The sequence below is a fragment of the Ovis canadensis genome, chromosome 14 (genome assembly GCF_042477335.2).
Source record: "Ovis canadensis isolate MfBH-ARS-UI-01 breed Bighorn chromosome 14, ARS-UI_OviCan_v2, whole genome shotgun sequence".
Lineage (NCBI taxonomy): Eukaryota > Metazoa > Chordata > Mammalia > Artiodactyla > Bovidae > Ovis > Ovis canadensis.
In genome coordinates this window covers 65,325,971-65,350,203 of record NC_091258.1, presented here as the reverse complement: position 1 = coordinate 65,350,203, position 24,233 = coordinate 65,325,971, and the positions used below count along the sequence as shown (strand labels likewise).

Below are 24,233 nucleotides of genomic sequence, written 5' to 3'. Positions count from 1 at the left end.
GTGGAGAAGTTTATTTTAATAATTATTACACATTCTGCTACATGTTTAAATATTTGTTGAATAAAATAGGAGTGGGTAGGAGGAATACTTGGGCATAAATAATAGTGATAATAGCCATTTTAAGGGCTTGATACAAATAACCACATTTAATTCTCACAAAAGCCCAGGGAGGTGGGTTATCCGCCCATTTAAAAAGAAGGACATTGAGACTCAGAGCAAAATTTTCCTAGCTGAGGTCATCCAACTACTAAGAACCTGAGCTGGGTATTGAACCAAGGTATTTGCAGTGCCAACCTCATTTTGATTTGTTTGTTGTCTAGTCTGGAAGGAATAGTTTGTAAAAGACCAAGAAAGTTATGTAAATGATTGTGTTTTCAGTGAGCTTTCTCATGCATCTTCAGCTCTTTATTGTATTTTATTTCAAGTAATAGTAAGTTGATACTTTACTGAAATAATGGTTGGATAACTGAATAATGAAACTTTGTAGATAATTAAGAGACTATATAAAGCATAAAGAGAATATTGAATTCTTAATAATCCCAGAGACAATTACGCTCTGAAAAGGCGAAGTTAATGCACTGTCTGCTGGAGAAAATACAGAATTGTGTAGTAGGGCGCTCTAGGTTTGGAAGCGTTTCGGCTCCAGGGAGGCAGGGCTACGAAATTCGTTCCGAGCGGGGATGCTGTGAAAATACAATCCACAAGCTCAGTATAGCAACCAGTCCTTTCGAAGGCTAGGACGTGCCTGGAAATTCTGGTTAGTGTAGTACGGGAATACCGTCGTTGAACAACTTCCGCTCCAGGCGGTGGTTGTGTCCGTGCTCCTGTCGGGAATTCTGGGAAGCGTAGTCCGGGAGGTCTCTGTAGGCAGAGTCACTTCCGGCTCAGGTACGCGAGGCCGCGGCCTTCGTTCCTCTCGGAAAGGTGAGCCCTCCGTTTGCCGGTCCCCTCTTTCCGCGTCCACACTGACCTTTCTTCGCTTTCTTGTGGGCCAGTAGCGACCTGGGCCTCGGTCTGGTGGAAGGGACCGCCTGCGGCGCAGCGGGGATGGTGCGCGCTTTGACTAATCGTCCAGGAGCGGGACTGTTGGTGTATCCCCCGTTTAGGGGCCCCAGCCGGGGCCCTATGTCGCTGGGTTTGGTTTGTCTCCTGGGTTCTGTACTTTCCCAACCCGTTTCCTGACCACCAGCCCGTGATGACGCTTCCTAATAGTATGTTCCACTAGAGTCTTAACGTCTCTGCCTCTCTTTCCTCTTCTTTAAAGTTGGTATTAGTGTCTGTCTGTGTATGCGTGCTCAGACGTGTCCAACTCTTTGCGACCCCATGAACTACAGCCCACCAGCCTCCCGTCCATGGAGTTTTCCAGGTGGGAATACTGGAGTGGGTTGCTGAGCCCTCCTCCAGGGGATCTTCCTGACACTGGGTTCTAAACCCGCGTCTCTTGCGTCTCCTGCCTTGGCAGGTGGATTCTTTACCACTGCGCCATATGGGAAGCCGCAGTGTCAACCTAATAGGGATAGTTTGAGAGTTAAATGAAAATATATAGGGAAAGACTTAGAACAGAGGCTAACCTGTGGTTGAAAACCACAAGGTCTCTTGTTACTAGTATTTTTTAATTTCCCGAGGAGCGCTTGGTTTCCTAAAGGCTTCTGTGAACCCGGGTTGGGGTCAGAGCTCTTGCAGCAGTGTTCCTGGCCCTTCTCTGATCCCTGAAGGAATCAGAGCTGTACCTGGATTCCTAATGATTTTTAAATTTAAATTTTTGGGGAGGGTCACTTCTGCGCGAAGTCTGGGATGTGTACTGAGATTTATGCGGGAATGCTGATGGAGTTCCGATTTCTCTGGGGTTCCTTTCTGCTTTACAGCCTTGACGTCTTGAAAAAGGCTGCAGTGAAAAGGGAATGCCCCTTTGGCCCCAGGCAGCAGAGCCTCACCTGAGTGGGACTTAGCTTCCTTCTTCCTCTTATGTCATCTCTTCGTAGGGGAGAAGACATTCATGTCACTCATGGACAAATTCTTCTGCTACAAAGGTGCCCTGATATTTGTTAAATAAATGCTAGAAGGGATGGGGGAGTGCTTGGGCATAGTTAATAATCACAGCCTGTACTTGCATGCTCAGTCGTGTCTGATGCTTTGCAACCCCAAAGTCTGTAGCTCGCCAGTCTGGAAATTTTCAGGCAAGAATATTGAAGGGGGTTGCCATTTCCTCCCCCAGGGGATCTTCATGATCCAAGGATCGAAACCCCGTCTCCTGTGACTCCTGCATTGGCAGGGGGATTTTTTACCACTGAACCACCTGGGAAGCTAATAGTGACAATCTTTAAACATTATTCTCGGAGTTTTCTATGAATGAATGTACTTAATCCTTACAAGAGCGGATACTGTTATTCCCATGTTAAAGATGAGGAAACAGACACAGAGAGTATGATGCTTTCTTTTTAAAGTAATTTTATTAATTTGGTTGCGCCGGGTCTTAGTTGTGGCATGTGGGATTTAGGTCCCTGTTCAGGGACTGAATCCTTGCCCCCTGTGTTGGAAGCATGGAGCCTTAGCCCCAGGCTACTAGGGAAGTTCTGAGCATGAGCTGTTTATTCTAGACCACACAGTAAGAGGCTTAACTGGGATTAGAATTTAGGTAGTTTCAAGACCCTGATGCTGGGAAAGATTGAGAGCAGGAGAAGAAGGGGGCAACAGAGTGTGAGATGATTGTATGGCGTCATCGACTCAGTGGATGTGAGTTTGAGCAAATTCCAGGAGATAATGAAGGACAGGGAAGCCTGGCATGCTGCAGCCCGTGGAGTCGCAAAGAGCTGGACAAGACTGAGCAACTGAACAGCAACAAGAATTTCAATATGCTGCTTTGTTTCTTAATGTGTTTAGTGTCACATTGAGAAGGCATGTTTGGATTTTTGTAGGGGCCATGAAAATTTTGAGTTTTTCATGATAGCTTCTCAGTCATCTGTGGTTTTCTGCTGGTGCTGCTAAGTCAGTCGTATCCGACTCTGTGCGACCCTGTAGATGGCAGCCCACCAGGCTCCTCTGTCCCTGGGATTCTCCGGGCAAGAACACTGGAGTGGGTTGCCGTTTCCTTCTCCAATGCATGAAAGTGAAGTCTCTCAATTGTGTCCGACTCTTCGTGACCTCATGGACTATAGCCCAGCAGGCTCCTCTGTCCATGGGATTTTCCAGGCAAGAGTACTGGAGTGGGTTGCCATTGCCTTCTCCGCATCTGTGGTTTATTTGTGTTTTATTTGAAATAATATTGTAACTCATATTTTGATTATAAAATAATGCTTGCATATTATAGAGAATTAAGAAAAAACATGAAGTATAAGGATGTAGTACAGGATATAGAGATAACAATAGTAATATTTTAATGTTTTCCTGTTCTGTAGATTTATTTTTGGATTTTTACTTAAGTTTTACAAAATAGGTATGATAGGTTTTATTTTCCCATTAAATTTTTACAGTGGAAATTTACAAGCAGAGCCAAATGTAATAAGAATAAAATAATGAACCCTTGGAGAACCATCACCCGAATTCAACCCTTGTTATCATTTGTCAGTCTCTTATCGACACATCCTCCCTCCCGATTTTTGTTGTTGTTCAGTATTTTAAAGCAAGTCTCCAACACTGAGTTAGTACAATAGTGATCAATTTTTGATTATAACTGCCCAAAACTGATTATGACACATTGTTTATATGCAGAACCAAGAAAGGGAGATGTTAGCAGCTACTTGAAGGTGTTTATTTTTGCAGCTTGGAAAATGACACTCATTTGAGAAAGTGAGGGGACACGAGAGCATTGCGCTTTGGAGAGTGATGGTGGTAACATTCGTTTTCTGCTGTACAGTTTGACTTACCTATGTCTTAGGGCTCTTTTTTTTAAAAATATCTATTTATTTGGCTGCATTGGGTCTTAGTTGTGGCACTCAGGATCTTCACTGCAGCACGCCGGATCTCTTGTTGTGGGGCAGAGGTTCTCTGTAGCTGTGGCACACGGGCTCCAGAATGGATAGGCTCAGTAGTTGCCCTGCAGCGTTTGGGACCTTAGTTCTTCCACCAGAGATCAAACCTGGGTCCCGTGCATTGGAAACGTGGAGTCATAGCCATTGGACCACTCTTTGTATCTTGTCTCTTTTCCGTACACTGAAAATTCTGTTCCTGGGACCATGTCATAGTTTCCTCTGTGTGCCCAGCACATGGGACAAGACTGGCAAGGGTTTGAAGTTAGAGTAGCCACTCAACAGACTGTCAGCACCGAGGGTTCACAGTGCAAAATGCGTGAAATTGGAATTAGGTGAAAACAGAAACAGAAAAGAAGTAAGCCATGGGGACACTCCTTAATTGCCTGTAATATTGGCCAGTTATAGGGTCCACCATTTATTTCAGGTTATTGAAATGTTTCTGAACAGTTCTTTTCATGATATAAAACAAGCTTCCTAAGAAACACATTGATAGAAATGATGATAGCAAACATTTATAGATTGTGTTTTATGACTAGGCAGTGTTTCCAGTGACTTACAGATACTACCTTATGTCTCAACAGTTACCCTCATTTTACAGAGGAGAGGCAGGTTTTTTAAAAACAGTCATCATACAGTAAAGCTGTCTATTTTTCCCTTTCAGGGGTACAATTCTATTAATTTTGCCACACGTATAGATTTGTATTATCGCCCCCATCATCAACTACAGGACAGTGCCATCACCCCCAAAAAATTCTCCTATATTTCCTTAATAATTACCCCTCACTGAGTCTATAAGCACTGGAAACCACTATAACCCTGTAGTTTCATCTTTTTGAGAATGCCACTTAAATGAACTTGTACCATGTGTAACCCTTTAAGGTTGGTATCTTTCACTCAGATAATGCCTTTTTTTTTTTTAATGGAAAATTTTATTTGGGCAAATTGAGGGTTATAACCCAGGAACAGCATCTCAGGGAGTTCTGAGAACCATTCCCAGCGTAATGCCTTTTATTTATTTATTTATGTATTTCGTAATGCCTTTTACATTCATCCAAGTTGTTGTGTATATCAGTACTTTGTTTTTGTTGCTGGTTAATATTACGTTTATGGTTATACTAGTTTATTCACCCACTGAAGAAAATTTGGGATGTTTTTGTGCTGTGCTTAGTCACTCAGTCGTGTCCGGTTCTTTGTGACCCTGTCGACTGTGGCTCACCAGGCTCCTCTGTCCATGGGATTCTCCAAGCAAGAATACTGGAGTGGGTTGCCATGCCCTCCTCCAGGGGATCTCCCCAACCCAGGGATCAAACCCAGGTCTCCCACATTGCAGGCGGATTCTTTACCGTCTGAGCCACCAGGGAAGCCCAAGAATACTGGTGTGGGTAACCTATCCCTTCTCCAGAGGAACTTCTGACCCAGGAATCGAACTGAGGTCTTCTGCATTGCAGATGGATTTTTTAACCAGCTGAGCTACCCAGCTTTTGGCAGTTAGGAGTAAGCTGTTATAAACACTTGTGTACAAGGTTTTGTTTTGTTTTGTTTGCTTATTTCTCTAGAATTTATAGCCAGGAATGGGACTGGTGGGTCATATAGAAAATGTATGTGTAACTTTGTAAGAAGCAGCCGAACTGTTCTCCAGGATATCTGCTGTTTCACGTTCCCATTAATGATATACAAGAGTTCCAGGTGCTTCATTCACATCCTTGTCGGCACTTTGTGTTTTCTGTTGGTTTTTTAAAAAACTTTATTATTATATCATAATAAAGTGTTATCTTATTGTGACTTTAATTTACATTTCTCTAATGACTAATAATGTTCAGCAGATACATCTTTTCTTCAGCTTATTTATCTTCTTTACTAAAATGTTTATATGTTTTGCTATATTTTAAACTGAGTAACTGAGTTGTATTTTCCTCAGTGTTGATGTTTGAGAGTTATTTGTGTATTCTAAATATAAGGTCTTTGTCAGATGTCATTTGCAAATATTTTTTCTCAGACTGGCTTGTCTTTTCATCCTCTGAAGTGTATTTTGCAGAGCAAAAGTTTTAATTTTGATGAAATCTGATTTATCGGTGTTTTATGAGTTGTGCTTTTCACGTCTAAGAACTCTGCCTACCTCGAAGTCAGGAAGAGTTTCTCTTATGTTTTCTTCTGGAAGTCATGATATGTACTCTTTCATTCCTAATATTGGTAACTTTTTTAAAATCTCTCTTTTATTCTTTGTCATTCTTGCTAGAGTTTTTGTTATGGTAAGAAAAAAAAAGAATACTTTTGGTTCCATTGACTTGGCTCTATTACACATCTGTTTTCAATTTCAGAAAATGTTGAGTTCTGCATTTACCTTTATTTTTTCCTTTCTTTTGTTTGCCTTGGGTTTATTTTGCTTCTCTTTTCTAGCATCTTAAGTGTAACCTAGAGGTTTTCTTCTAAGAAGTTGAGCACATCCCAAACAGGATAAACTCTAAACTAAAGACAAAGAAAGAAACCAAAAAGCATTACCCAGAGAAAAAATAATGCGTTATGTTTATGTTCTGGTTGTCATATAAAAAACTCTTAAGGACAAATCAGAACTTTTTGGCCAACCCAATATATACTTTGAAAACTGTCAGTGTTATATTTTTTGCTTCCAATGGCAAAATATATTTTAAAGAACTAAGCCATCTTTCATGTTTTCCCAGATATTTACTGGTCTGTGACTCCTTCCTGATGATACATTTTTTTTTCCCCTTGTTGCCTTTGGAAGTTTTCCTTTACCAATCCTTATAAGGCAAGTAGGCTCCCTATGAATTCTGAGTTTATCAGAGAACATTTTCACGAAACTTCATCCCTAAATATTTTTCTAAACTGTTGTCTTTAGTATACAAGTCTGCTTTGACAGTTCTTTTTTTTCACTCCTTTAAAAGTATTGTGCTACTTCCTTCTGGCCTCGAGATTTCTAATGAAAAATCTGGAACGGTTTGAATCACTGTACCCCTGTGGCAGTGCATTGTTTTTCTCTGGCGTCTTTCAAGCACCATTATTGCCTGGGAGCTCTGTATAGAGGCAAGTCCTAGGATCCAGTTTCATACCAATTTAGCTAGAATTTTGTTGGTAGGGGTGGGACCAAGGTGCTTCCTTTTAATAGGAACCCCAGGTGATCTTTATCTATTTTAAGGTTGGAAAAGTGCTTGCTGAACAGCTTCATTCAATTTTTTAACATTTATTATTTAACCTACATACAGTAGAATTACTTTTAGTGTAAATCCTGTGAGTTTCAGCCATCGCATCACACTGAAAGATTGTGCAGGAATGAAGATATTCCTTGTTTTAACTTTCGACAGCAGTGGAAACTGACAAAGTCACTTGGCACTACTTGTGACTCCAACAAAGTTACTTGTCCCTGAAATGACTTTACTTTCTTACACATTTCATATTGCAGTCAGTTTTGGTGGGATGCTGAAGCCACCAGCTTTTTAGGAATATTCAAGAGGTGATATATGCCTACTGATAATTACTACCTAAAATAAATATACTTAGAAACAAACCAGGGCTAATGTGTGGCTTCTGTATATTTCATGGTGACAATGAGGATGACACTAATAATAGCTAATCTTTATTGGGTGCTTATAATGAACCTCACTGGCTTTCTAATGCTCTGATGCCTTAACTCATGTATTCTCCATGATAAACCTATTTTTATTTCCATTAGAAAAATTTATTTTGGGCCACGTCGTGCTGCCCGTGGCATCTTAGTTCCTCAACAAGGGATTGAACCAGCACCCTGGACAGTGAAAGTGTGGACTCCTGACCACTGGACCACTACAGAACCCTTTCTGTTTTTATTTACATTTTACCGATGAAGAAACAGAGGCATTGAGGGGTTAATTAACTTGCAAAATTTTACTTTGCTAACTAGGCGCTCAGTCCTGTGACTCTTTGTGACCCTATGGACTGTAGCCCACCAGGCTCCTCTGTCTACGGGATTCTCCAGGCAAGAATACTGGAGTGGGTTGCCATGCCCTCCTCCAGGGGATTTTCCCAACCCAGGGACTGACACCTCTCCCACACCCTCCTTCATCGCCTGCTTGGACAAAGCATTGCTTCTATTAGAATGGCAAAGTGGGTTTTAGGGATTAATAAGATCGCAGCCAAACTTGTCAAAAGGTATCTTGGACCAGCTGACTGTTAAAAGCTAAGAGGGCTAGGACTTCCCTGGCAGTCCAGTGTTACTACTTCTCCTTCCAATGCAGGGGGTGTGGGTTCAATCCCTGGTGGAGGAACTAATAAGATCCCACGTGCCTCACAGGCCAAAAAAACACAAAACAGAAGCAGTATTGTAACAAATTCAGTAAAGACTTCAGAAAAACCTAAGAGGGTGGAGAATGCAGGTGGGCAAACTACTGCCCATGGCTTATTTTTGTAAAGCTCCTCTCCCTCCCCAGCTGAGAATGGTTTTTACATTTAAAGGTTGTAAAAGGAACCTTATTCCACAGAGACACTATGTGGCCACAAAGCCTGTGATTAGCCCTCCCTCCCTTCTTTTGAGTTCTTTTTCTTCCACAGATGACTTGGAAGTTGCTTGAGAATAGTAAAGAAGATAAATAACAGTAAATGACTGTTGAGAATGGTAAATAACCTCGAGGAGTGAAGTCGCTCAGTCGTGTCCGACTCTTTGCGACCCCATGGACTGTAGCCTACCAGGCTCCTCTGTCCATGGGATTTTCCAGGCAATAGTCCTGGAGTGGATTGCCATTTCCTTCTCCAGGGGATCTTCCCAACCCAGGGCTCGAACCCAGGTCTCCCGCATTGTAGCCAGACGCTTTGCCATCTGAGCACCAGGGAAGTCGAGGAAGAACCCAAGAAGTCAAGCTCATGGTTTCTGGATCCTCCCGTGGGTCCAGCACGGAGCCAGTGCTTCACCTAGGTACAGTATCATCGTGGGCTCCCATAATCTTTACCATACCCACATGGGGAGAGGGATGTCCCGCTGGAATCTCCTCCAGCTTCAGGAGGAATGTTCACCAGCCATTAAGCTTCTCAGAAGGGTGGTCTCAAAGTCTAAACGAACATTATTGGGTTGGTGAAAAAGTTCTTTTGGGTTCTTCCCTAATATGGTACGGAAAACGCGCATGAACCTTTTGGCCACCTGCAATATTATCGGGGCAACAAATTATTAAGTGAAAAACCATAATCTCTGCTACCCAGATTTCTTACAACCCCCATTTGAAGGACTGTTTTATATTGCAGAATAGTGCCTGCTTCTTCCCTGATGGCTCAGAGTGTAAAGCGTCTGCCTGCAATGCGGGAGACCCGGGTTCGATCCCTGGGTCAGGAAGATCCCCTGGAGAAGGCAATGGCACCCTACTCCAGTACTCTTGCTTGGAAAATCCCATGGACGGAGAAGCCTGGTAGACTACAGTCCATGGGGTCGCAAAGGGTCGGACACGACTGAGCGACTTCACTTCACTTTCACTTTCTCTGAAGCTACCAGATATCAATCTAAAACACTGGTGTATTTACAGCAGTTTTCCACTACTCACCCATGTATCCTAACAGCAATCTTATGGTGTTTGTACTATTACAATCCTGGTGTTGAATGCAGCTTGCAGAAGTGAGCCTAGAGAGGTTGATTTAACCATGGTTAAAAAATCTATAGCAAATCTTTAACAGTGCCAATATAGAGCAGTTCCCAGGAGGTGCAGTGGTAAAGAATCCGCCTGCCAGTGCAGGAGATGCAAGAGATACGGGTTTGGTCCCTGGGTTGGGAAGATCCCCTGGAGAAGGAAATGGCAATCCACTCCAGTATTGTTGCCTGAGTCCATGGACTGAGGAGCCTGGTGGGCTACGGTCCACCGGGTCACCAGGAGTCAGACGTGACTTAGCACACACACAAGGAATATAGAGCAAATGTGCAGCAAATATATAGCAATTAGAGGTTTTAAAAGCTAATTTTCCCCAGAGGTACTTTTAACAAGCACCTCTCCTCTCCCACTTAACTGTGTCTCCTTTTCCACGTTCCCCAGGTTCACAGTGCGAATCTGGGGAGGCTCGAGCTGTGTGAGGGCTGCAGGGTGTGGCAGTGCAGGCTGCCCCTCGCCGGTGGGCATCCTGCCGGGTTAGCCTAGGGATGGTTAGACCCCCGCCCACACCCTGCCTGTGAAGGTGTGTGTGGCTGCATCTGCCCAGGAGAAGGGACACCTTTTTCTGATTTGCACAGAGATGCGTTTCCCCCTCCCTCATGGCCTCTTTCTTGTTTTGTGTCTCTTCAGGTCTCTGCCTTTCCCCAGGAAAAGGACAAGAAGATGATGAAGTTCCAGGTGAGTTGGATTTTTTATTTCTGTCACTTAACAGGTAATTTCATTTCTCAGTGGATACCTTATTTCTCTTCCTTGCCAAGAGTAAAGAATGGCCGCATTTAATACCATTTGTGTGCCATGCTCTCTTGGTTCACTTTCTTTAAAATTTCCTTTCTCAGTTTTTATATATTACCATGTTTTTCACAACTAATAGTGTAAAAGAGAATGGAAATTTTTAAAATGGGAAGGCCCTCACATTATTACCCTGCCTACAAATCACTTGGTTTTTTATGTTTATTTTTCATGTGCATTCATAACTAGACTTGCAATAACAGATACAATTTAGAATTGTCTTTTTTTCACATAAGATTATAGCACTCAATTTTTGTCATCTATTATTTCAGTGAATTACTATACACTCTCCTCCTTTTAAAAAAAGTATTCCTCATTCACAACCTTTAACGTCTTGATGATTCTTGCAGTTTTACCAGACAGAATCATTTTCCCTATATTTAATCTTTACTCAGAGTAATTCTGAGAGAATTTTAATATTATTTGTCCAATGTTCTAGGGACTCAAAACTTAAAAAAAAAATAATTTTTAGTAAGTTTTTTTAAGTGGTACCCCACAGACTTTGTATAAAGATAGCTAAAGAGTAGTTTTGTCTAACAGAATCATACTGAGGCTGAACTCAGAAAAAGAGTGTTAGCTGTTTTCATTCAGAAAGATCTAGATTCTTTCTCTCCAGGACCTGAAAGCTTTCTTTGTGTGTGTCTGTGTCTGTTTGTGTACCTTTCTGTGTTATACCATTCATGAATTTATTAGAGCAGTACAGGTACTTAATTGTAAAATTTTAGTCATACTGTAAGTCATACAGACACTGTGTAGCAGAAACTATCACAACTTTGTAAAGAAACTATACTCCAAAAAAAAGACACAGGTAACTTTCCATGTGTAACTCTATTCACTGCTCTGAGAGGGACTGAATCATCTTCACCGTCAACATGAAAATAAGAGGTTCATGTAAGTTCAGATCCTGTTCAGGTTTCTACAGTAGGCACGTGTCTGGCCAATTCCAAAGTCTTTCTGGACCAAGAGTGTCAGGCATACTGTTGGGGTGGAAAGAGACCCAAAGCAAAAACAAAAAACAAACCAAACCAGAGTTCTCATTCAGAGACCAAGACTTGAAGTTGTGATGTTTGAAGCTCCAGCCAGAACAAATGCAGTGTTGAGCAGGTCTTCATATAGAAATTTTAAATTTCCCTATTAGCAAATAAAAATTAAAAGATAACAAGGTAGGAAGAAAAGTCTTTATATCATATATAGAAGAAAAGGCCTTAGTGTCCCCAAGTGAATGAATGTTATTACAAAACAAGAAACAGAGATGACCAGTAAACATATGAAAAGAGAGGGATTGCTTATCAATTTTGTGAAAGTTTTTGAGATAACTAGTTTTGGCTTCCCAAATTGACTTCTGAGATTATCAAAGTTTTTTGGTTTTTGCTTTTAAGTATTCATGTCTGTTGTTGTCCAGAGTATGGAGGCTTAGAAATGTATACTTCCTTGGAAGCAGAATAAATTAAGAAAAATCTTTTTGGAGGAAACACTTGCCATTATGGTCTCAAAACTTTAAAGTTTGTTTTTCTTCAACATTACCATTTCTACTCTTTGTAATTTATCTTCAGGAGATAACCAGCAGAGTTCTAGGGACTAAGGTCTATATGGAAACAATCTTGCCACATTGTTAATAATATATACTCTGAAACTAAGTGAGCATCCATATTTGTATCAGTTCACTATATTCTCAACCACCAATTCCTTGAATTACTTTGTAGCCCTGAAGTGAAATGTCAGCAGTCATGATGGTAATAGTAATCATAATAATAGTTAGCATTTATTAGATACTTGGGCTCCCGAAGAATCGATGCTTTTGAGCTGTGGTGTTGGAGAAGACTCTTGAGAGTCCCTTGGACTGCAAGGAGATCCAACCAGTCCATTCTAAAGATTAGCCCCGGGTGTTCTTTGGAAGGAGTGATGCTGAAGCTGAAACTCCAGTACTTTGGCCACCTCATGCGAAGAGTTGACTCATTGGAAAAGACTTTGATGCTGGGAGGGATTGGGGGCAGGAGGAGAAGGGGACGACAGAGGATGAGATGGCTGGATGGCATCACCGGCTCGATGGACATGAGTTTGAGTGAACTCCGGGAGTTGGTGATGGACAGGGAGGCCTGGCGTGCTGCGGTTCATGGGGTCACAGAGAGTCGGACACAACTGAGCTGCTGAACTGAACTGGGCTCCCCAGGTGGCTCTAGTGCTAAGGAACCCATCTGCCTGCTAATGTAGGAGATGTAAAGAGACGCGGTTTCGATCCCTGGGTTGGAAGATCTCCTGGAGGTCATGGCAACCCACTCCAGTATTCTTGCCTGGAGAATTCCACAGACAGAAGAGCCTAGTGGGCTACAGTCCATAGTGTCACAAAGAGTCGGACACAACTGAAGCTACTTAGTATGCACACATTGGGTACATGCTATGTACCAGGCACTGTTCCTAGGTGTTTTACCTATAGTCACTCATTTTATTATTACCAGTACCCTAAGGTACAGTTACCAGCCTGCAGATGAAGAGAGGGTGAGGACTGGGTCCAGGGCCCCACAGCAGAGTGAGGCCCCAGAGCTGTGTGCATAAACGCTGCACATCTGTATGAGGGCACAGAGGAGGGGCTCCATACTTGGATAGGAAGAGTGACTCATGCACTCTAAGTCTGGCACATCAAATGAGCGGTATATGTATATAAAAAGAGGGAAAACAGACTCCATTGCACACGGTTGGAACTAAAGCTTTTCTAGCAGCCCATGCAATGCAGCAGAGCTCCGGGGACTTACCTACAGGGGTGCTGTCAAAAGGCAGTAGTTTAAAGTGCAAGGATTCCTTTTCCTGCAGCCTTTCTGGTGGATCGAATCAGCAGTGTGAAAGGCAAACAGAAGGCAGCTGCTGACATGTGACTCGGTCCTTGGGAATCCGGAACCACCTCCCGTCCTTGACACTTTCTCGGGGCTGTCCCTCTTCCATAAACATTGTGTGTGTGTGTGTTTGGTGTCATAGGAGCCAGTGTCCTTCAAGGACGTGGCCGTGGTCTTCACCGAGGAGGAGCTGGGGCTGCTGGACTCGGCTCAGAGGAAGCTGTACCAGGAAGTGATGCTGGAGAACTTCCGGAACCTGCTCTCAGTGGGTGAGCACAGCGCCTCGGGGACTCAGTGTCAGCCTCCTGGGATACCTTTGTGGGTGCAGTCATTTGAAGCTCTGGAACTCCTAAAATCATCCTCTCAGCTTAGGTACCTACAAGTCTTAGTAATCCCAGAGACAGAGACAGTGTGTTTCTGTCCAGGAAAAAAATCTGTCCCTTGAACTATTAATATGAATGGGGAGCTTGTGGTCCTGCCTCATAAAGTCGAGTTGCTGCAGCTTTTCAGATTTTCATGGTGCCAGTAACTGTAGCTGTGGTTTTTCCCAGGTATTTTGGTTTTTCTGCTTTAGTGACATACCTTCAAACATACAGAAAATTTGCAAATGTATAGAACAAGAATACCCCTATCGCTTTTACCTATGGCTCAGTGGTAAAGCATCCGCCTATAATGCAGGAGACACAAGAGCTTAAGTTCGATCCCTAAATCGGGAAGATGCCCTGGAGGAGGAAATGGCAACCCACTCTTATATTCTTGCCTGAAAAATCCCATGGACAGAGGAGCCTGGCAGGCTACAGTCCATGGGTGACAAAGAGTCAGACAGGACTGAGCGCAGCACACACACCTAGAGTAATATTTCACCCCATTTACTTTATCATTTATGTGAATGCTCTTTTCTCATATGCATAATTTATATCTGAACCATTTGAGGGTAATTTACACATGCCACGGCCCTATTATGCCTACATGCTTCTGTGTGCAGGCTGAGTTCAGGAATCCCGAGGACTACACTCTGATACCAGTGGCGAGCCTCAAATAATTTACTAGAGGACTCTGAGGACTCACTAAAAGCTGTTATACCCAAAGCTATGCTGTTATATGGAAAGGTTACAGAATAGGCCTTGGATGCTAGGAACTGTCCTTGCCACTGTGGTATCTTTGTTTCCTAGTCTCAGGGCTTAGAGCTAGGATTAGGGGTCTGTCTGGATGTGTACACCTGTATTCATATACATACACATACATGCAAATATATAAATATATATACATATGAATATTTATTCAGTTTCATTCAAAGTAAGAGAGGTACTAATTCAGATTATACTGAAACACCATTTTTCATTCATGAGGTTAGCAAAAATTCAAAAACTTTTTTTTTTTGTCTGTCTCATGAAGGTTATGGGATCTTCATTCCCCAACCAGGGATTGAACCCAGGCCCCAGCAGTCAAAGCACCGAGTCTTAACCGCTGGACCGCTAGGGAAGTCCCCCAGAATTCAGAAACTTAACACTATTTTTTTGGGGGGGCAAGGTTGTGAGGAATAAAGCACTTTCATGTTTTGACAGTGGGAATGCAACACGATACCACCCCTATGGAGAAGAATTTGACAGCGTCTAACAGAACTATGGATTTACCCTTTCTCAGCAACTCACCTGTAGGAATTTTCCCTGAAGATAACCAAGTACAAAAGAGCATTAATAGTATACTTACTAGTTTGTGTAAGGGAAAAAAGGGAAAATAAGTAAATATATGTGAGCAACACAAGGATTAATCAGGAAATCATGAATTTAGTTTCTTGTCAATGGTGAGTTGTGATGGCGTGGAAGGGATGTTTGAGAGAGTCACACTTGTCTGAGTAACACCTTTCTGTCTAGTTTGGACTTTTGAAAATAGGAAACTTCTCTGGTGTTCCAGCGATCAAGACTCCACCTCCCAATGCAGAAGATGCAGGTTCAACCCCTGGTTGGGGAACTAAGATCCCACATGCCTCACGGCCAAAAAAAAAAAAAACAAAAGATAAAACAGAAGCAATACTGTAACAAATTAAGTAAAGACTTTTAAAAAATGATCCACATCAAAAAAGTCTTTTAAGAAAATATTTAGTTCAACACATTCTAAAAAGTAAATAAGAATGTGAAGTGGTGATCATTGAAAAGAAAAATGAATTGTGTTTGAAAGGAATACCTTAACAGAAAACGGAAAAGAAAGGATTCGTGGAAGTAGCTACGGAATACAGTTTATAACTCTCTATACCTTTAGTTTTAGGTCTAGTTGGAGGAGGATGGGAGAATGAATTGCGACCCTCAACACTTCTTAGTGGATTTGTTAATTACAGTGAACGGAATAAGCAACTCTACTGCAGGGGCCCAGGCAGTTCACTGGAGAAAGTAGTTTTTCAACAGATAGTGCTGAACACTTGGACTTCCGTATGCATATATTTGCATGCCTCCCACCTGCAAAATGAAAGATTAACTCAAAGTGGATGAAGGGCCTAATGTAAAATGCAGCAGTGTGAAACTTGTAGATGGAAACACAGGAGAAAATTTTCATGACCTTGGTTAGGCAAAGGTTTCTTAGATATGACTCCAAAAACATGAATCAGAAGAAGGAAAAAAAACCCCCCAAAACAAAAATATGATTCAGGAGGGGAAAAAAAAAAAAAACCCACAGGTTGGACTTGGTGAAAATTGAAAACTTTTGCTCTTCTCTCCTTTTTTACAGGAAATCAGCCCTTCAAACCAGAGCTTATATTCCAGCTGGAGAGAGAAGAGCGTTTGATGATGGAGACCCAGAGAGATGGGTGTTCAGGTGAGAACCATCCGGCAGTCACCCAGCAGCCAGAGAGCCCCTCCCAGAACACGAGTCAGAAGGGGTCAGGCCCTGAGGTGTCTGTACCCTCACTGCTCTAACTTCTCCTACCCTAGCTCACTTCTTCTGTCCCAGCTGCACTGGCCCACTTGCTGCCCATTGGACCTGTCTCAGTGATGCTTCTGCTTCTGGTCACCTGGCTTGCTTTGCTGTGTGCCTTGAATGAGGGAGTCAGTTAATACATGCGTGGTCTTCACTGTCTTCAGTCCTCCCTGAGGCAGCCAACAGATATAGAGTAAACCATGTGATAGAGAGATACTCCAGAGTGTCATTTGTCTTCATTTGAACGCCTGTCCTAATTCTGTGTAGGTGTCCTTTAGTATTCATGGATAGGTACTCCTTATTCCTAAAAGGTTAAGAATAGCCAGGCAACTAAAAGAAATATCAGAAATGATCAGTGCTAAAGGATAATCTGCCCTCCCATGCAGCAATTTCAGGTGAGAAACTCTCGCATTAACTTCCTCATTCAAATGCCCAGTTCTTTATCTTCTCATTCTGGTCTGTCTTCTTACTCTCCCATCCTCTAATATGTAACACTCTCTTGACCTAGCTACAGTTTCCTTTTTTTTTTTTTTTATTCAGTTTGTTTAAATTAAAAAAAAGTCAGTTCACCTATTTCTCCCATCCCCAAACTGCTGCATCTTGCAACCAACCATCTGTTATCTGTGAGCTTTCTTGGTGTGTGTGTGTGTTGGGGAGTGGTTTCAGATTCCACATATAATAGAGATCGAGCAGTATTTGTCTTTAAATACCTCCAAGGTCTACCTGTATTGTTGTAAATGGCAAGATTTCATTTTTATTTATTATTGAATTTTCTTTATCCGTTTATCCATCAGTGGACACTAAGATTGTTCCTTTATCTTGACTGTTATAAATAATTCTGCAATGTACCTGTACAGTGTACATTTGCTGTTCAGTCATATCTGATTCTTTGCAACCCTGTGGGCTGTATCTTTTCAAGTTAGTGTTTTCTTTTTCTTCAGATAAATACCTAGAAGTAGAATTGCTGAATTATATAATTCTATTTTTAATTTTTTGAGGAACCTCCATAACGACTTTCATAGTGGCTGCACCAACTTATATTCCCACCAGCAGTGTACAAGACTTCCCTTTTCTCTACATCCTTGACAGCATTTGTCATCTCTTGTCTTAGAGCCTAGTGAGCCACAGTCCATTGGGTCGCAAAGAGTCAGACACAACTGAAGCGACTGAGCACACACGCACATCTTTCCGATCATAGCCATTCCAACAGATGAGAGTTGATAGCTCATTGTAATTTTGACTTGCATTTCCCTGGTGATTAATGTTGTTGAGCATCTTTTTATGAACCTGTTGGCCAGCTGTGTGTCTTCTTTGGGAAAATGTCTATTCAGGTCTTCTGCCCACTTTTTTTTAATTGAATAGTTTGTTTTTTGCTATTGAATTGTATGAGTTCTCTATGTAGTTTGGATATTAACCCCTTATCAAATACATGATTTACAAATATTTTCTCCCATTCAGTAAATTTGCTTTTTCATTTTGCTGTTGGATTCCTTTGCTGTGCAGAAGCTTCTTAGTTTGATGTAGTCCCACTTGTTTATTTTTGCTTTTGTTGCTTTTGATCATATGATTTTTATCCTTCATTTTGCTAATATTGGGTGTCACATGTAGTGATTTGAAGATGTTGAGCCATCCTTGCATTCCTAGAATAAGTCCTATGTGATTGTCTTGTACGATTTTTTAATGTGTGTTGAATTCGGAATATTTTGTTGAGGATTTTTGCATCGTGTTCACAAGGGGGTACTGGGCTGTAATTTTCTTTTTAAAGTAGAACTTCTAAGCTGGACATTTATGTGAGTCCAAACATTCTAGTAATGTTTCTTGAGTCCTCAGACTCTGATGTCAAAAGCCATGGTCACAGCTGTGCAGCTGGAAATGCTCCTGGGTAGGAATGAGAGTCAATTGAAAATTTCAAAACAAATTACTTCATTTCTATGATTTTTCTGTTGTTATCTCAGTTCAGGTTCAAGGTCATACAGGCAATATACTCTTCAGAGAAAATGTCAGCAAACTTTTTCTCTGAAGGTCCAGATGGTAAATATTTTAGGTTTTGCTGACCATATTTGATCTCTGTCAAAGAGACCAAATGTTTTTTCTTACACCAGTTTAAAAAATGTAAAATCTGTTCTTGTTCCTAGGCTATACAAAAACAGAGCTAGGGCTGTGGTGTGCTAGTCCCCCTGCCTGATAGTATCAGTAGGAATGTAATGTCATATTTTAAAGTACCTTATTATTTAGTATTTCCATATATTAACATGTTTATACCTTATATTCATGCAAAATTTTGAAAATATATATTCTTATTTTTAAAGTACTAATTTTTCTCTTTCATGGTACCTTGGGGAAATCCCTCCCAATCTGAGTTTATAACTCTTTTTGAAAAAAAATCATTGCTACATAATCCAATATGTGGCTGTAACATGCAGCAGTTAGCTATACGCTGCATGTTGCATGCAGCGTACCAGGTCTTAGTTGCAGCGTGTGGGATCTAGTTCCCTCACCAGGGATGGAACCCGGGTCCCCCAGCATTGGGAGTGTGGAGTCCTAGCCACTGGACCACCGGGGAACTCCATTTCATCTTTAGGTGACAAAATGTTAGTATAATAACTGAAAGCCTTGCTTTTGAGAAACCGAAGACACCGCTAAGCATTCTTGTTTTTAAGTACTGCGGTGAGTACACATAGACATGCGATAGGCCCTGCAGCCAACGCATTGCCCCAGAGCCTGTTGCCACACGGTCGTCAGTGTCACCCTTTTTTTTTTTTTACCTTGTTTTAAACGTTGGCGATAGGGTGGGGCTAAGAGTAAGATTTTGTGTGAGAAAAACTACACCATTTCAAAGGTTATTTTCAAAATTAAAAAGACACAGTCCACAAGATTCTTGTGACCTTTGCTTTTCTCACTGGCAAGTGATAACTGAGTGTAACCCTGCCTCTCATACAGCCTTCCAGCTGTGCAGTAAAATTGCCATCACCAGCTTCTTTCCCATAAAAAGTAACTTACACATGCATGCCCTTTCAGTTCTGTGACTGAGAATGACTCAAGCTGTGATCTATTCATTAAATGCTTACTGAGCAGCTACTGTTCACTAGGCGTGTTCTAGGCAGTGAGGGCGGGACAGTGCACACAGCAAAGTGCGCTTCCTTGTGTGTGATACCCTCCAGCGTTTAGAGACAGGAAAACACAAGTAGCTAAGGAAGAATTATTGCATTTGAAGAAAATATTCACGTTATGAGAAAAAAATCCCCTTTTACTGCCTTTTTCCCCTCACCTTGGATACTGAAAGAGAATTAATATTTTGCCAGGTATTAGGAGAGTGCATGTTATTGCTTCAGCCCTGTTGGACCACTTGTTCTCTGGGAATAAGTATGGTTCTCACTAGGATGTGAATAATATGCTGCCTGCTGATAATCTGAGCTTTAATCACTAACAGACAAGCCATTTCCACCCAAACATGCCCATCTTCAACTCTTCCAGTGCCTCAGATTCCCTAAACGTTAAAGTACTTTATCAGCAAAATGACAAAGTCAGTGTTCAGTGAGTTTTGCTTGTTAAGTTGCCTCAAAGGACCATGAAACTTGCCTGTGCAAGTCTTTTTTGAAGGATCCTTGCTTTACAGTATTGTGTTGGTTTCTGCCAAATATAAACATGAATCAGCCATAGGTATACCTATGTCCCTTCCCTCTTGACCCTCCCTCCCACCTCCCTTCTCATCCCACCCCTCTAGGTTGTTACAGAGCCCTGGTTTGAGTTTCTTGAGTCATAGAGCAAATTCCCATCTTGCCCGTGCAATTCTGTCACAGTGTTTCGCATTTCACCTGCCCCATGGCCCTTGGTAATTGCAAAATATCTTTTAAAAGGAGTTAAAACTGGTTATGGCTTACAGTGACATAGGAGAACTCATTATTCTCATGAAAATGGACTCATTGGAGACAGGCCATACAAGACCTCAAGAATCGATTACAAGTCTCTGTTTACCTTCATCTGCATAGCATTTAACACATGATCTTGTGTGTGGCAAAACACATTTGTCCGCTTGAAACTATATTCTTTCCAGTTTGAGACTACCCCCTTCTGTTTTTTCCTTGGAATCTCCAGGCAGCCCATGATAATGTGTGCATGGTTTAACTAGGCCTTTTGAACAGAGCCACCATCTTTGATGTCCAGGTTGCATTGCATAGCCGATTTTGAGGCATATGCATAGCCCAAATTCTGTGGATCCTACTTCTATTCCTGGTGTAGCCAAAGGTAAACGATATTCTAAGTATTGTCAGAGGTAGTAACAAACTTTCCTCCAGTTTATTGAAGTTTTATGTCATGATCTAAGTGCAGAATCTTGAAATCTCTGAATAAAAGCATTCATTGTGCACATGTCTAAAATCTGTTTATTCTTATAGGAACCACGAGTCCACATAATATGGAAAGTATTCAAGAAGTGGGATTAAGCTGCTTTTCCCCCAAAGCGCTTTCCACCTGGCAGTCCTGGCAACAAGGTGCAAGCAGGTTAACTGAGTGTCAAGATTCCATGAGAAACTTCCAAGAGAATATTTCTCAGTTGCAAAAACAAGATGATTCCCTCTGCCAGGTTTGGGGAGGAATACCAATTCAGATTTCTGAAGATGAGAACTATGTCTTGACTCACATAGGAGACGGTTCCAATGACATAAAAAGTCAAGAATTTCCCTCTTGGCGAGCCCACCATTCTTGGAGGAAAATGTACCTTACAGAGTCACGTAATTATCAGTGTCGATGTCAGCAAGTTTCCACGGAAAATGATTTCTGTAAATCGGACAGCATCAGTTGGATCTCACATCACAGTGATAATCTGGGTGTACACAGAACAGGAAAAAACTCTAGCTGCCATGACTGTGGAGAAGATGTCATGAAGGTTTCATTGCTTAATCATATTCAAACAGGGCAAAAGCCCTATCCTGGTAATGAGTACAGAAAAGCCTTCAGCGATGACTCCAGCTCTGAAGTTCATCAGCAGTTAGACTTAGAAGGAAAGCCTCGTACCTACAGTCCATGTGAAAAGGACTGTAGTTACAGGTCAGTTCTTCATATTCATCAGAGTGTTTGTAGAGGAGATCATTGTGTTTTTGAGAATTCACATCTGCAGTCGCATCAGAAAGGACACGCAAAAGAGAAGCCATTTAAGTGTGAATACAGTGAGAGCATCAATCAGTGCTCTTCTCATAACACATATGAACTTACACCCAGAGGAGAGACGTCTGATAGATGCAGCATGTATGAGAAAGGCTTCAGTCATAGCTTAGACCTTAGTAGTATTGTTAGGGTCTACATCGAGGAGGAATCCCATGAATCTGAGGAGAATGGGAATGTCTTTAATGAGAATTCTTGTCTTCAAGCCCATCAGAAAATCCACACTGAAGAGAAACGATACACAGACGTGGAGTGTGAGAAAGGTGTCATTGGTAATTCAGATCTGAACATTCAGCACAGAGTTCACATGGAAGAGATTCCCTATAATTCTGAGGCATGTGCTAATGGCTTCAGTCTGGCCTCACATTTTCAAAACCATCAGATAGTCCACACTAGGGAACAACCCTATAAACGTTACACATGTGGTAACAGCTTCAGCCAAAGTTCGTATCTTCAAGGCCATCAGAAAACTCACATCGGAGAGAAACCTTACAAGGTGTGTGGGAATGGCTTCAACTGGAATTCGAAACTGAAAGATCATCAGAGAATCCACACTGGCGAGAAGCCGTACAAAGGCAGCGCCTGTGGTAAAGGCTTCAGTCATAGATCTGTTCTTAACGTTCACCAGAGAGTCCACACGGGAGAGAAGCCTTATAAGTGTGAGGAGTGTGATAAGGGTTTCAGTCGGAGTTCATACCTTCAAGCCCATCAGAGAGTCCACACGGGAGAAAAACCGTACAAATGTGGGGCATGTGGGAAGGGCTTCAGTCGTAATTCATACCTGCAGGGGCATCAGAGAGTCCACACCGGCGAGAAACCATACAAGTGCGAGGAGTGTGGGAAGGGCTTCAGTCGGAGTTCACACCTTCAAGGCCACCAAAGGGTTCACACTGGAGAAAAACCATTCAAGTGTGAGGAGTGTGGGAAGGGCTTCAGTTGGAGCTTTAATCTTCAAATTCATCAGAGGGTTCACACAGGAGAGAAACCCTATAAATGTGGAGAATGTGAGAAGGGCTTCAGCAAGGCCTCAACTCTTTTGGCCCATCAGAGAGTCCACACAGGAGAGAAACCCTACCAGTGTAATGAGTGTGGTAAGAGCTTCAGTCAGAGGTCTTACCTTCAGAGCCATCAGAGTGTCCACTCTGGAGAGAGACCGTACATCTGTGAGGTTTGTGGGAAGGGCTTCAGTCAGAGAGCATATCTTCAAGGCCACCAGAGAGTCCACACCAGAGTGAAGCCGTATAAATGTGAGATGTGTGGGAAGGGCTTCAGTCAGAGCTCACGCCTTGAAGCACATCAGAGGGTCCACACCGGAGGGAAACCCTACAAATGTGCAGTGTGCACGAAGGGTTTCAGTGAGAGTTCCCGCCTCCAAGCCCATCAGAGGGTCCATACAGAAGGGAGGCCCTATAAATGTGAACAGTGCGGCAAGGGCTTCAGTGGGTTTTCAAGTCTTCAAGCCCATCACAGAGTCCACACTGGGGAAAAACCATACAAGTGTGAAGCGTGTGGAAAGGGCTTCAGTCAGAGATCAAACCTCCAGGCTCATCAGAGAGTGCACACAGGAGAGAAACCCTACAAATGTGATGCGTGTGGTAAGGGTTTCCGTTGGAGTTCAGGTCTTCTAATTCATCAAAGAGTCCACAGTGGTAAATTCTACACAAGTGAAGAGTATAGTAAGGCTTATCCTTCATCAGAGACTCCATATAGAAGCGAAGTTCTGTAATGTGGTGTTCCATTTTGTTCTGAAGTCTTCAAACAAGAGCTGAAATTTTCCACTCACTTGAGTTCTCATAGTAGAAAAAGAATTTCTTTCATGAAAATGTAATGTTTCTGCTCAACATCAACATTTACAGTAGTCCGTACAGCAGAGACTTATCTAATGAGAAGGGTTCCATATGGGATTTCATGAGAACGTGAATATCAGTCACTGCAGTGACTTTAATCAGCTCTTGTACTAGAGCTTAGAGAAGACATGAGTATGGTTAGCCACGTGGGAAGCCCTAATTTATACAGGGATGAGCATACCTAAATTCACGTCCACTGGAATGTAAGCTTATTAAGAGAACGGGTTTCATACATCGCTAAGTCTCCAACTCAATGTAGGTGCTTAGCACTTTTTTGCTAAATGACTAAAAGTATGTAAAAGTGTCATGTTTGAAATTTTTATTGAGCTGATTTCCCCCAAAAAAATAACTTAAAATGTATTTGGAGGAGGAATCCTGCAAGTCACCTTAATGTAAGCAAATAAGTAAACATAAACATAATTTGAAATGTAGAACGTGGGCAGTATTGCAATCTTAAATAACATGAATTTGGTTTAACCCCCTGGGATTGGTCCTCCCCATTTGTCCCTCATCAGCAGGGATGGGGTGAATTTCTTAGCATTTGGTCTCTTTCTCTACAGTGTGCTATCTGGTTAAGTTTAGCTCTGTGTGTGTGTGTACGAGTGTATACCTATGTGCACTTTAAAAGGACAATACAAACTGATAAAACAGTGTTTCTGGTTAACTTGGCAAAAATGGAATGCTGCATTTTACATAACTGAATTTTTACTCCTGCCCTGTGTGTTAAGACAGTTTTACTATAATATTTGCAAAGTGTCAGATATGGTTACTAACAGTAAATACTTTCTTAATAAATGTTCAAATTACAATATTTGGCTTTCTAGCTTCCATATTTCCATTAAAATCCTTTTGATCTGACTGGTTTCTATATAGCCTTTGTCCAATTCAGACCTCTTTAGCAGGATCTGTGACAAGTTTGGAGGATTTTAATTTTGTCAAATTTTATATCACCATACTTTTCCCACTCATACAAAGAAAGGAAAATAAGTTGAAGTATAGTTGATTTACAGTGTTGTGTTAATTACTACTGTACAGCAAAGTAAATCAATTAAAATTTTCTTTTAAAATATTCTTTTCCATTGTGGTTTATCATAGGATTATTGAATATAGCTC

The 24,233-nt window shown here is 41.8% G+C and overlaps 1 protein-coding gene across 1 annotated transcript; it reads left to right on the top strand.

Annotated features, from left to right (window-relative positions):
• Positions 1 to 845: 845 nt before the first annotated feature.
• Positions 846 to 23,931, top strand: ZNF112 (zinc finger protein 112). Its single transcript, XM_069551003.1, has 5 exons — positions 846 to 924; positions 10,217 to 10,264; positions 13,346 to 13,472; positions 15,925 to 16,011; positions 20,508 to 23,931. The coding sequence occupies exons 2-5, from the start codon at positions 10,250 to 10,252 to the stop codon at positions 22,997 to 22,999; spliced, it is 2,721 nt and encodes a 906-aa protein (XP_069407104.1). The 5' UTR covers positions 846 to 924; positions 10,217 to 10,249; the 3' UTR covers positions 23,000 to 23,931.
• Positions 23,932 to 24,233: the final 302 nt, after the last annotated feature.

Excerpts from the sequence above, each read along its gene's own strand:
- ZNF112 (XM_069551003.1), top strand. Across the intron at positions 13,473-15,924 it reads CCGGAACCTGCTCTCAGTGG|GAAATCAGCCCTTCAAACCA; the intron begins GTGAGCACAGCG and ends CCTTTTTTACAG. Across the intron at positions 16,012-20,507 it reads CCAGAGAGATGGGTGTTCAG|GAACCACGAGTCCACATAAT; the intron begins GTGAGAACCATC and ends TTATTCTTATAG.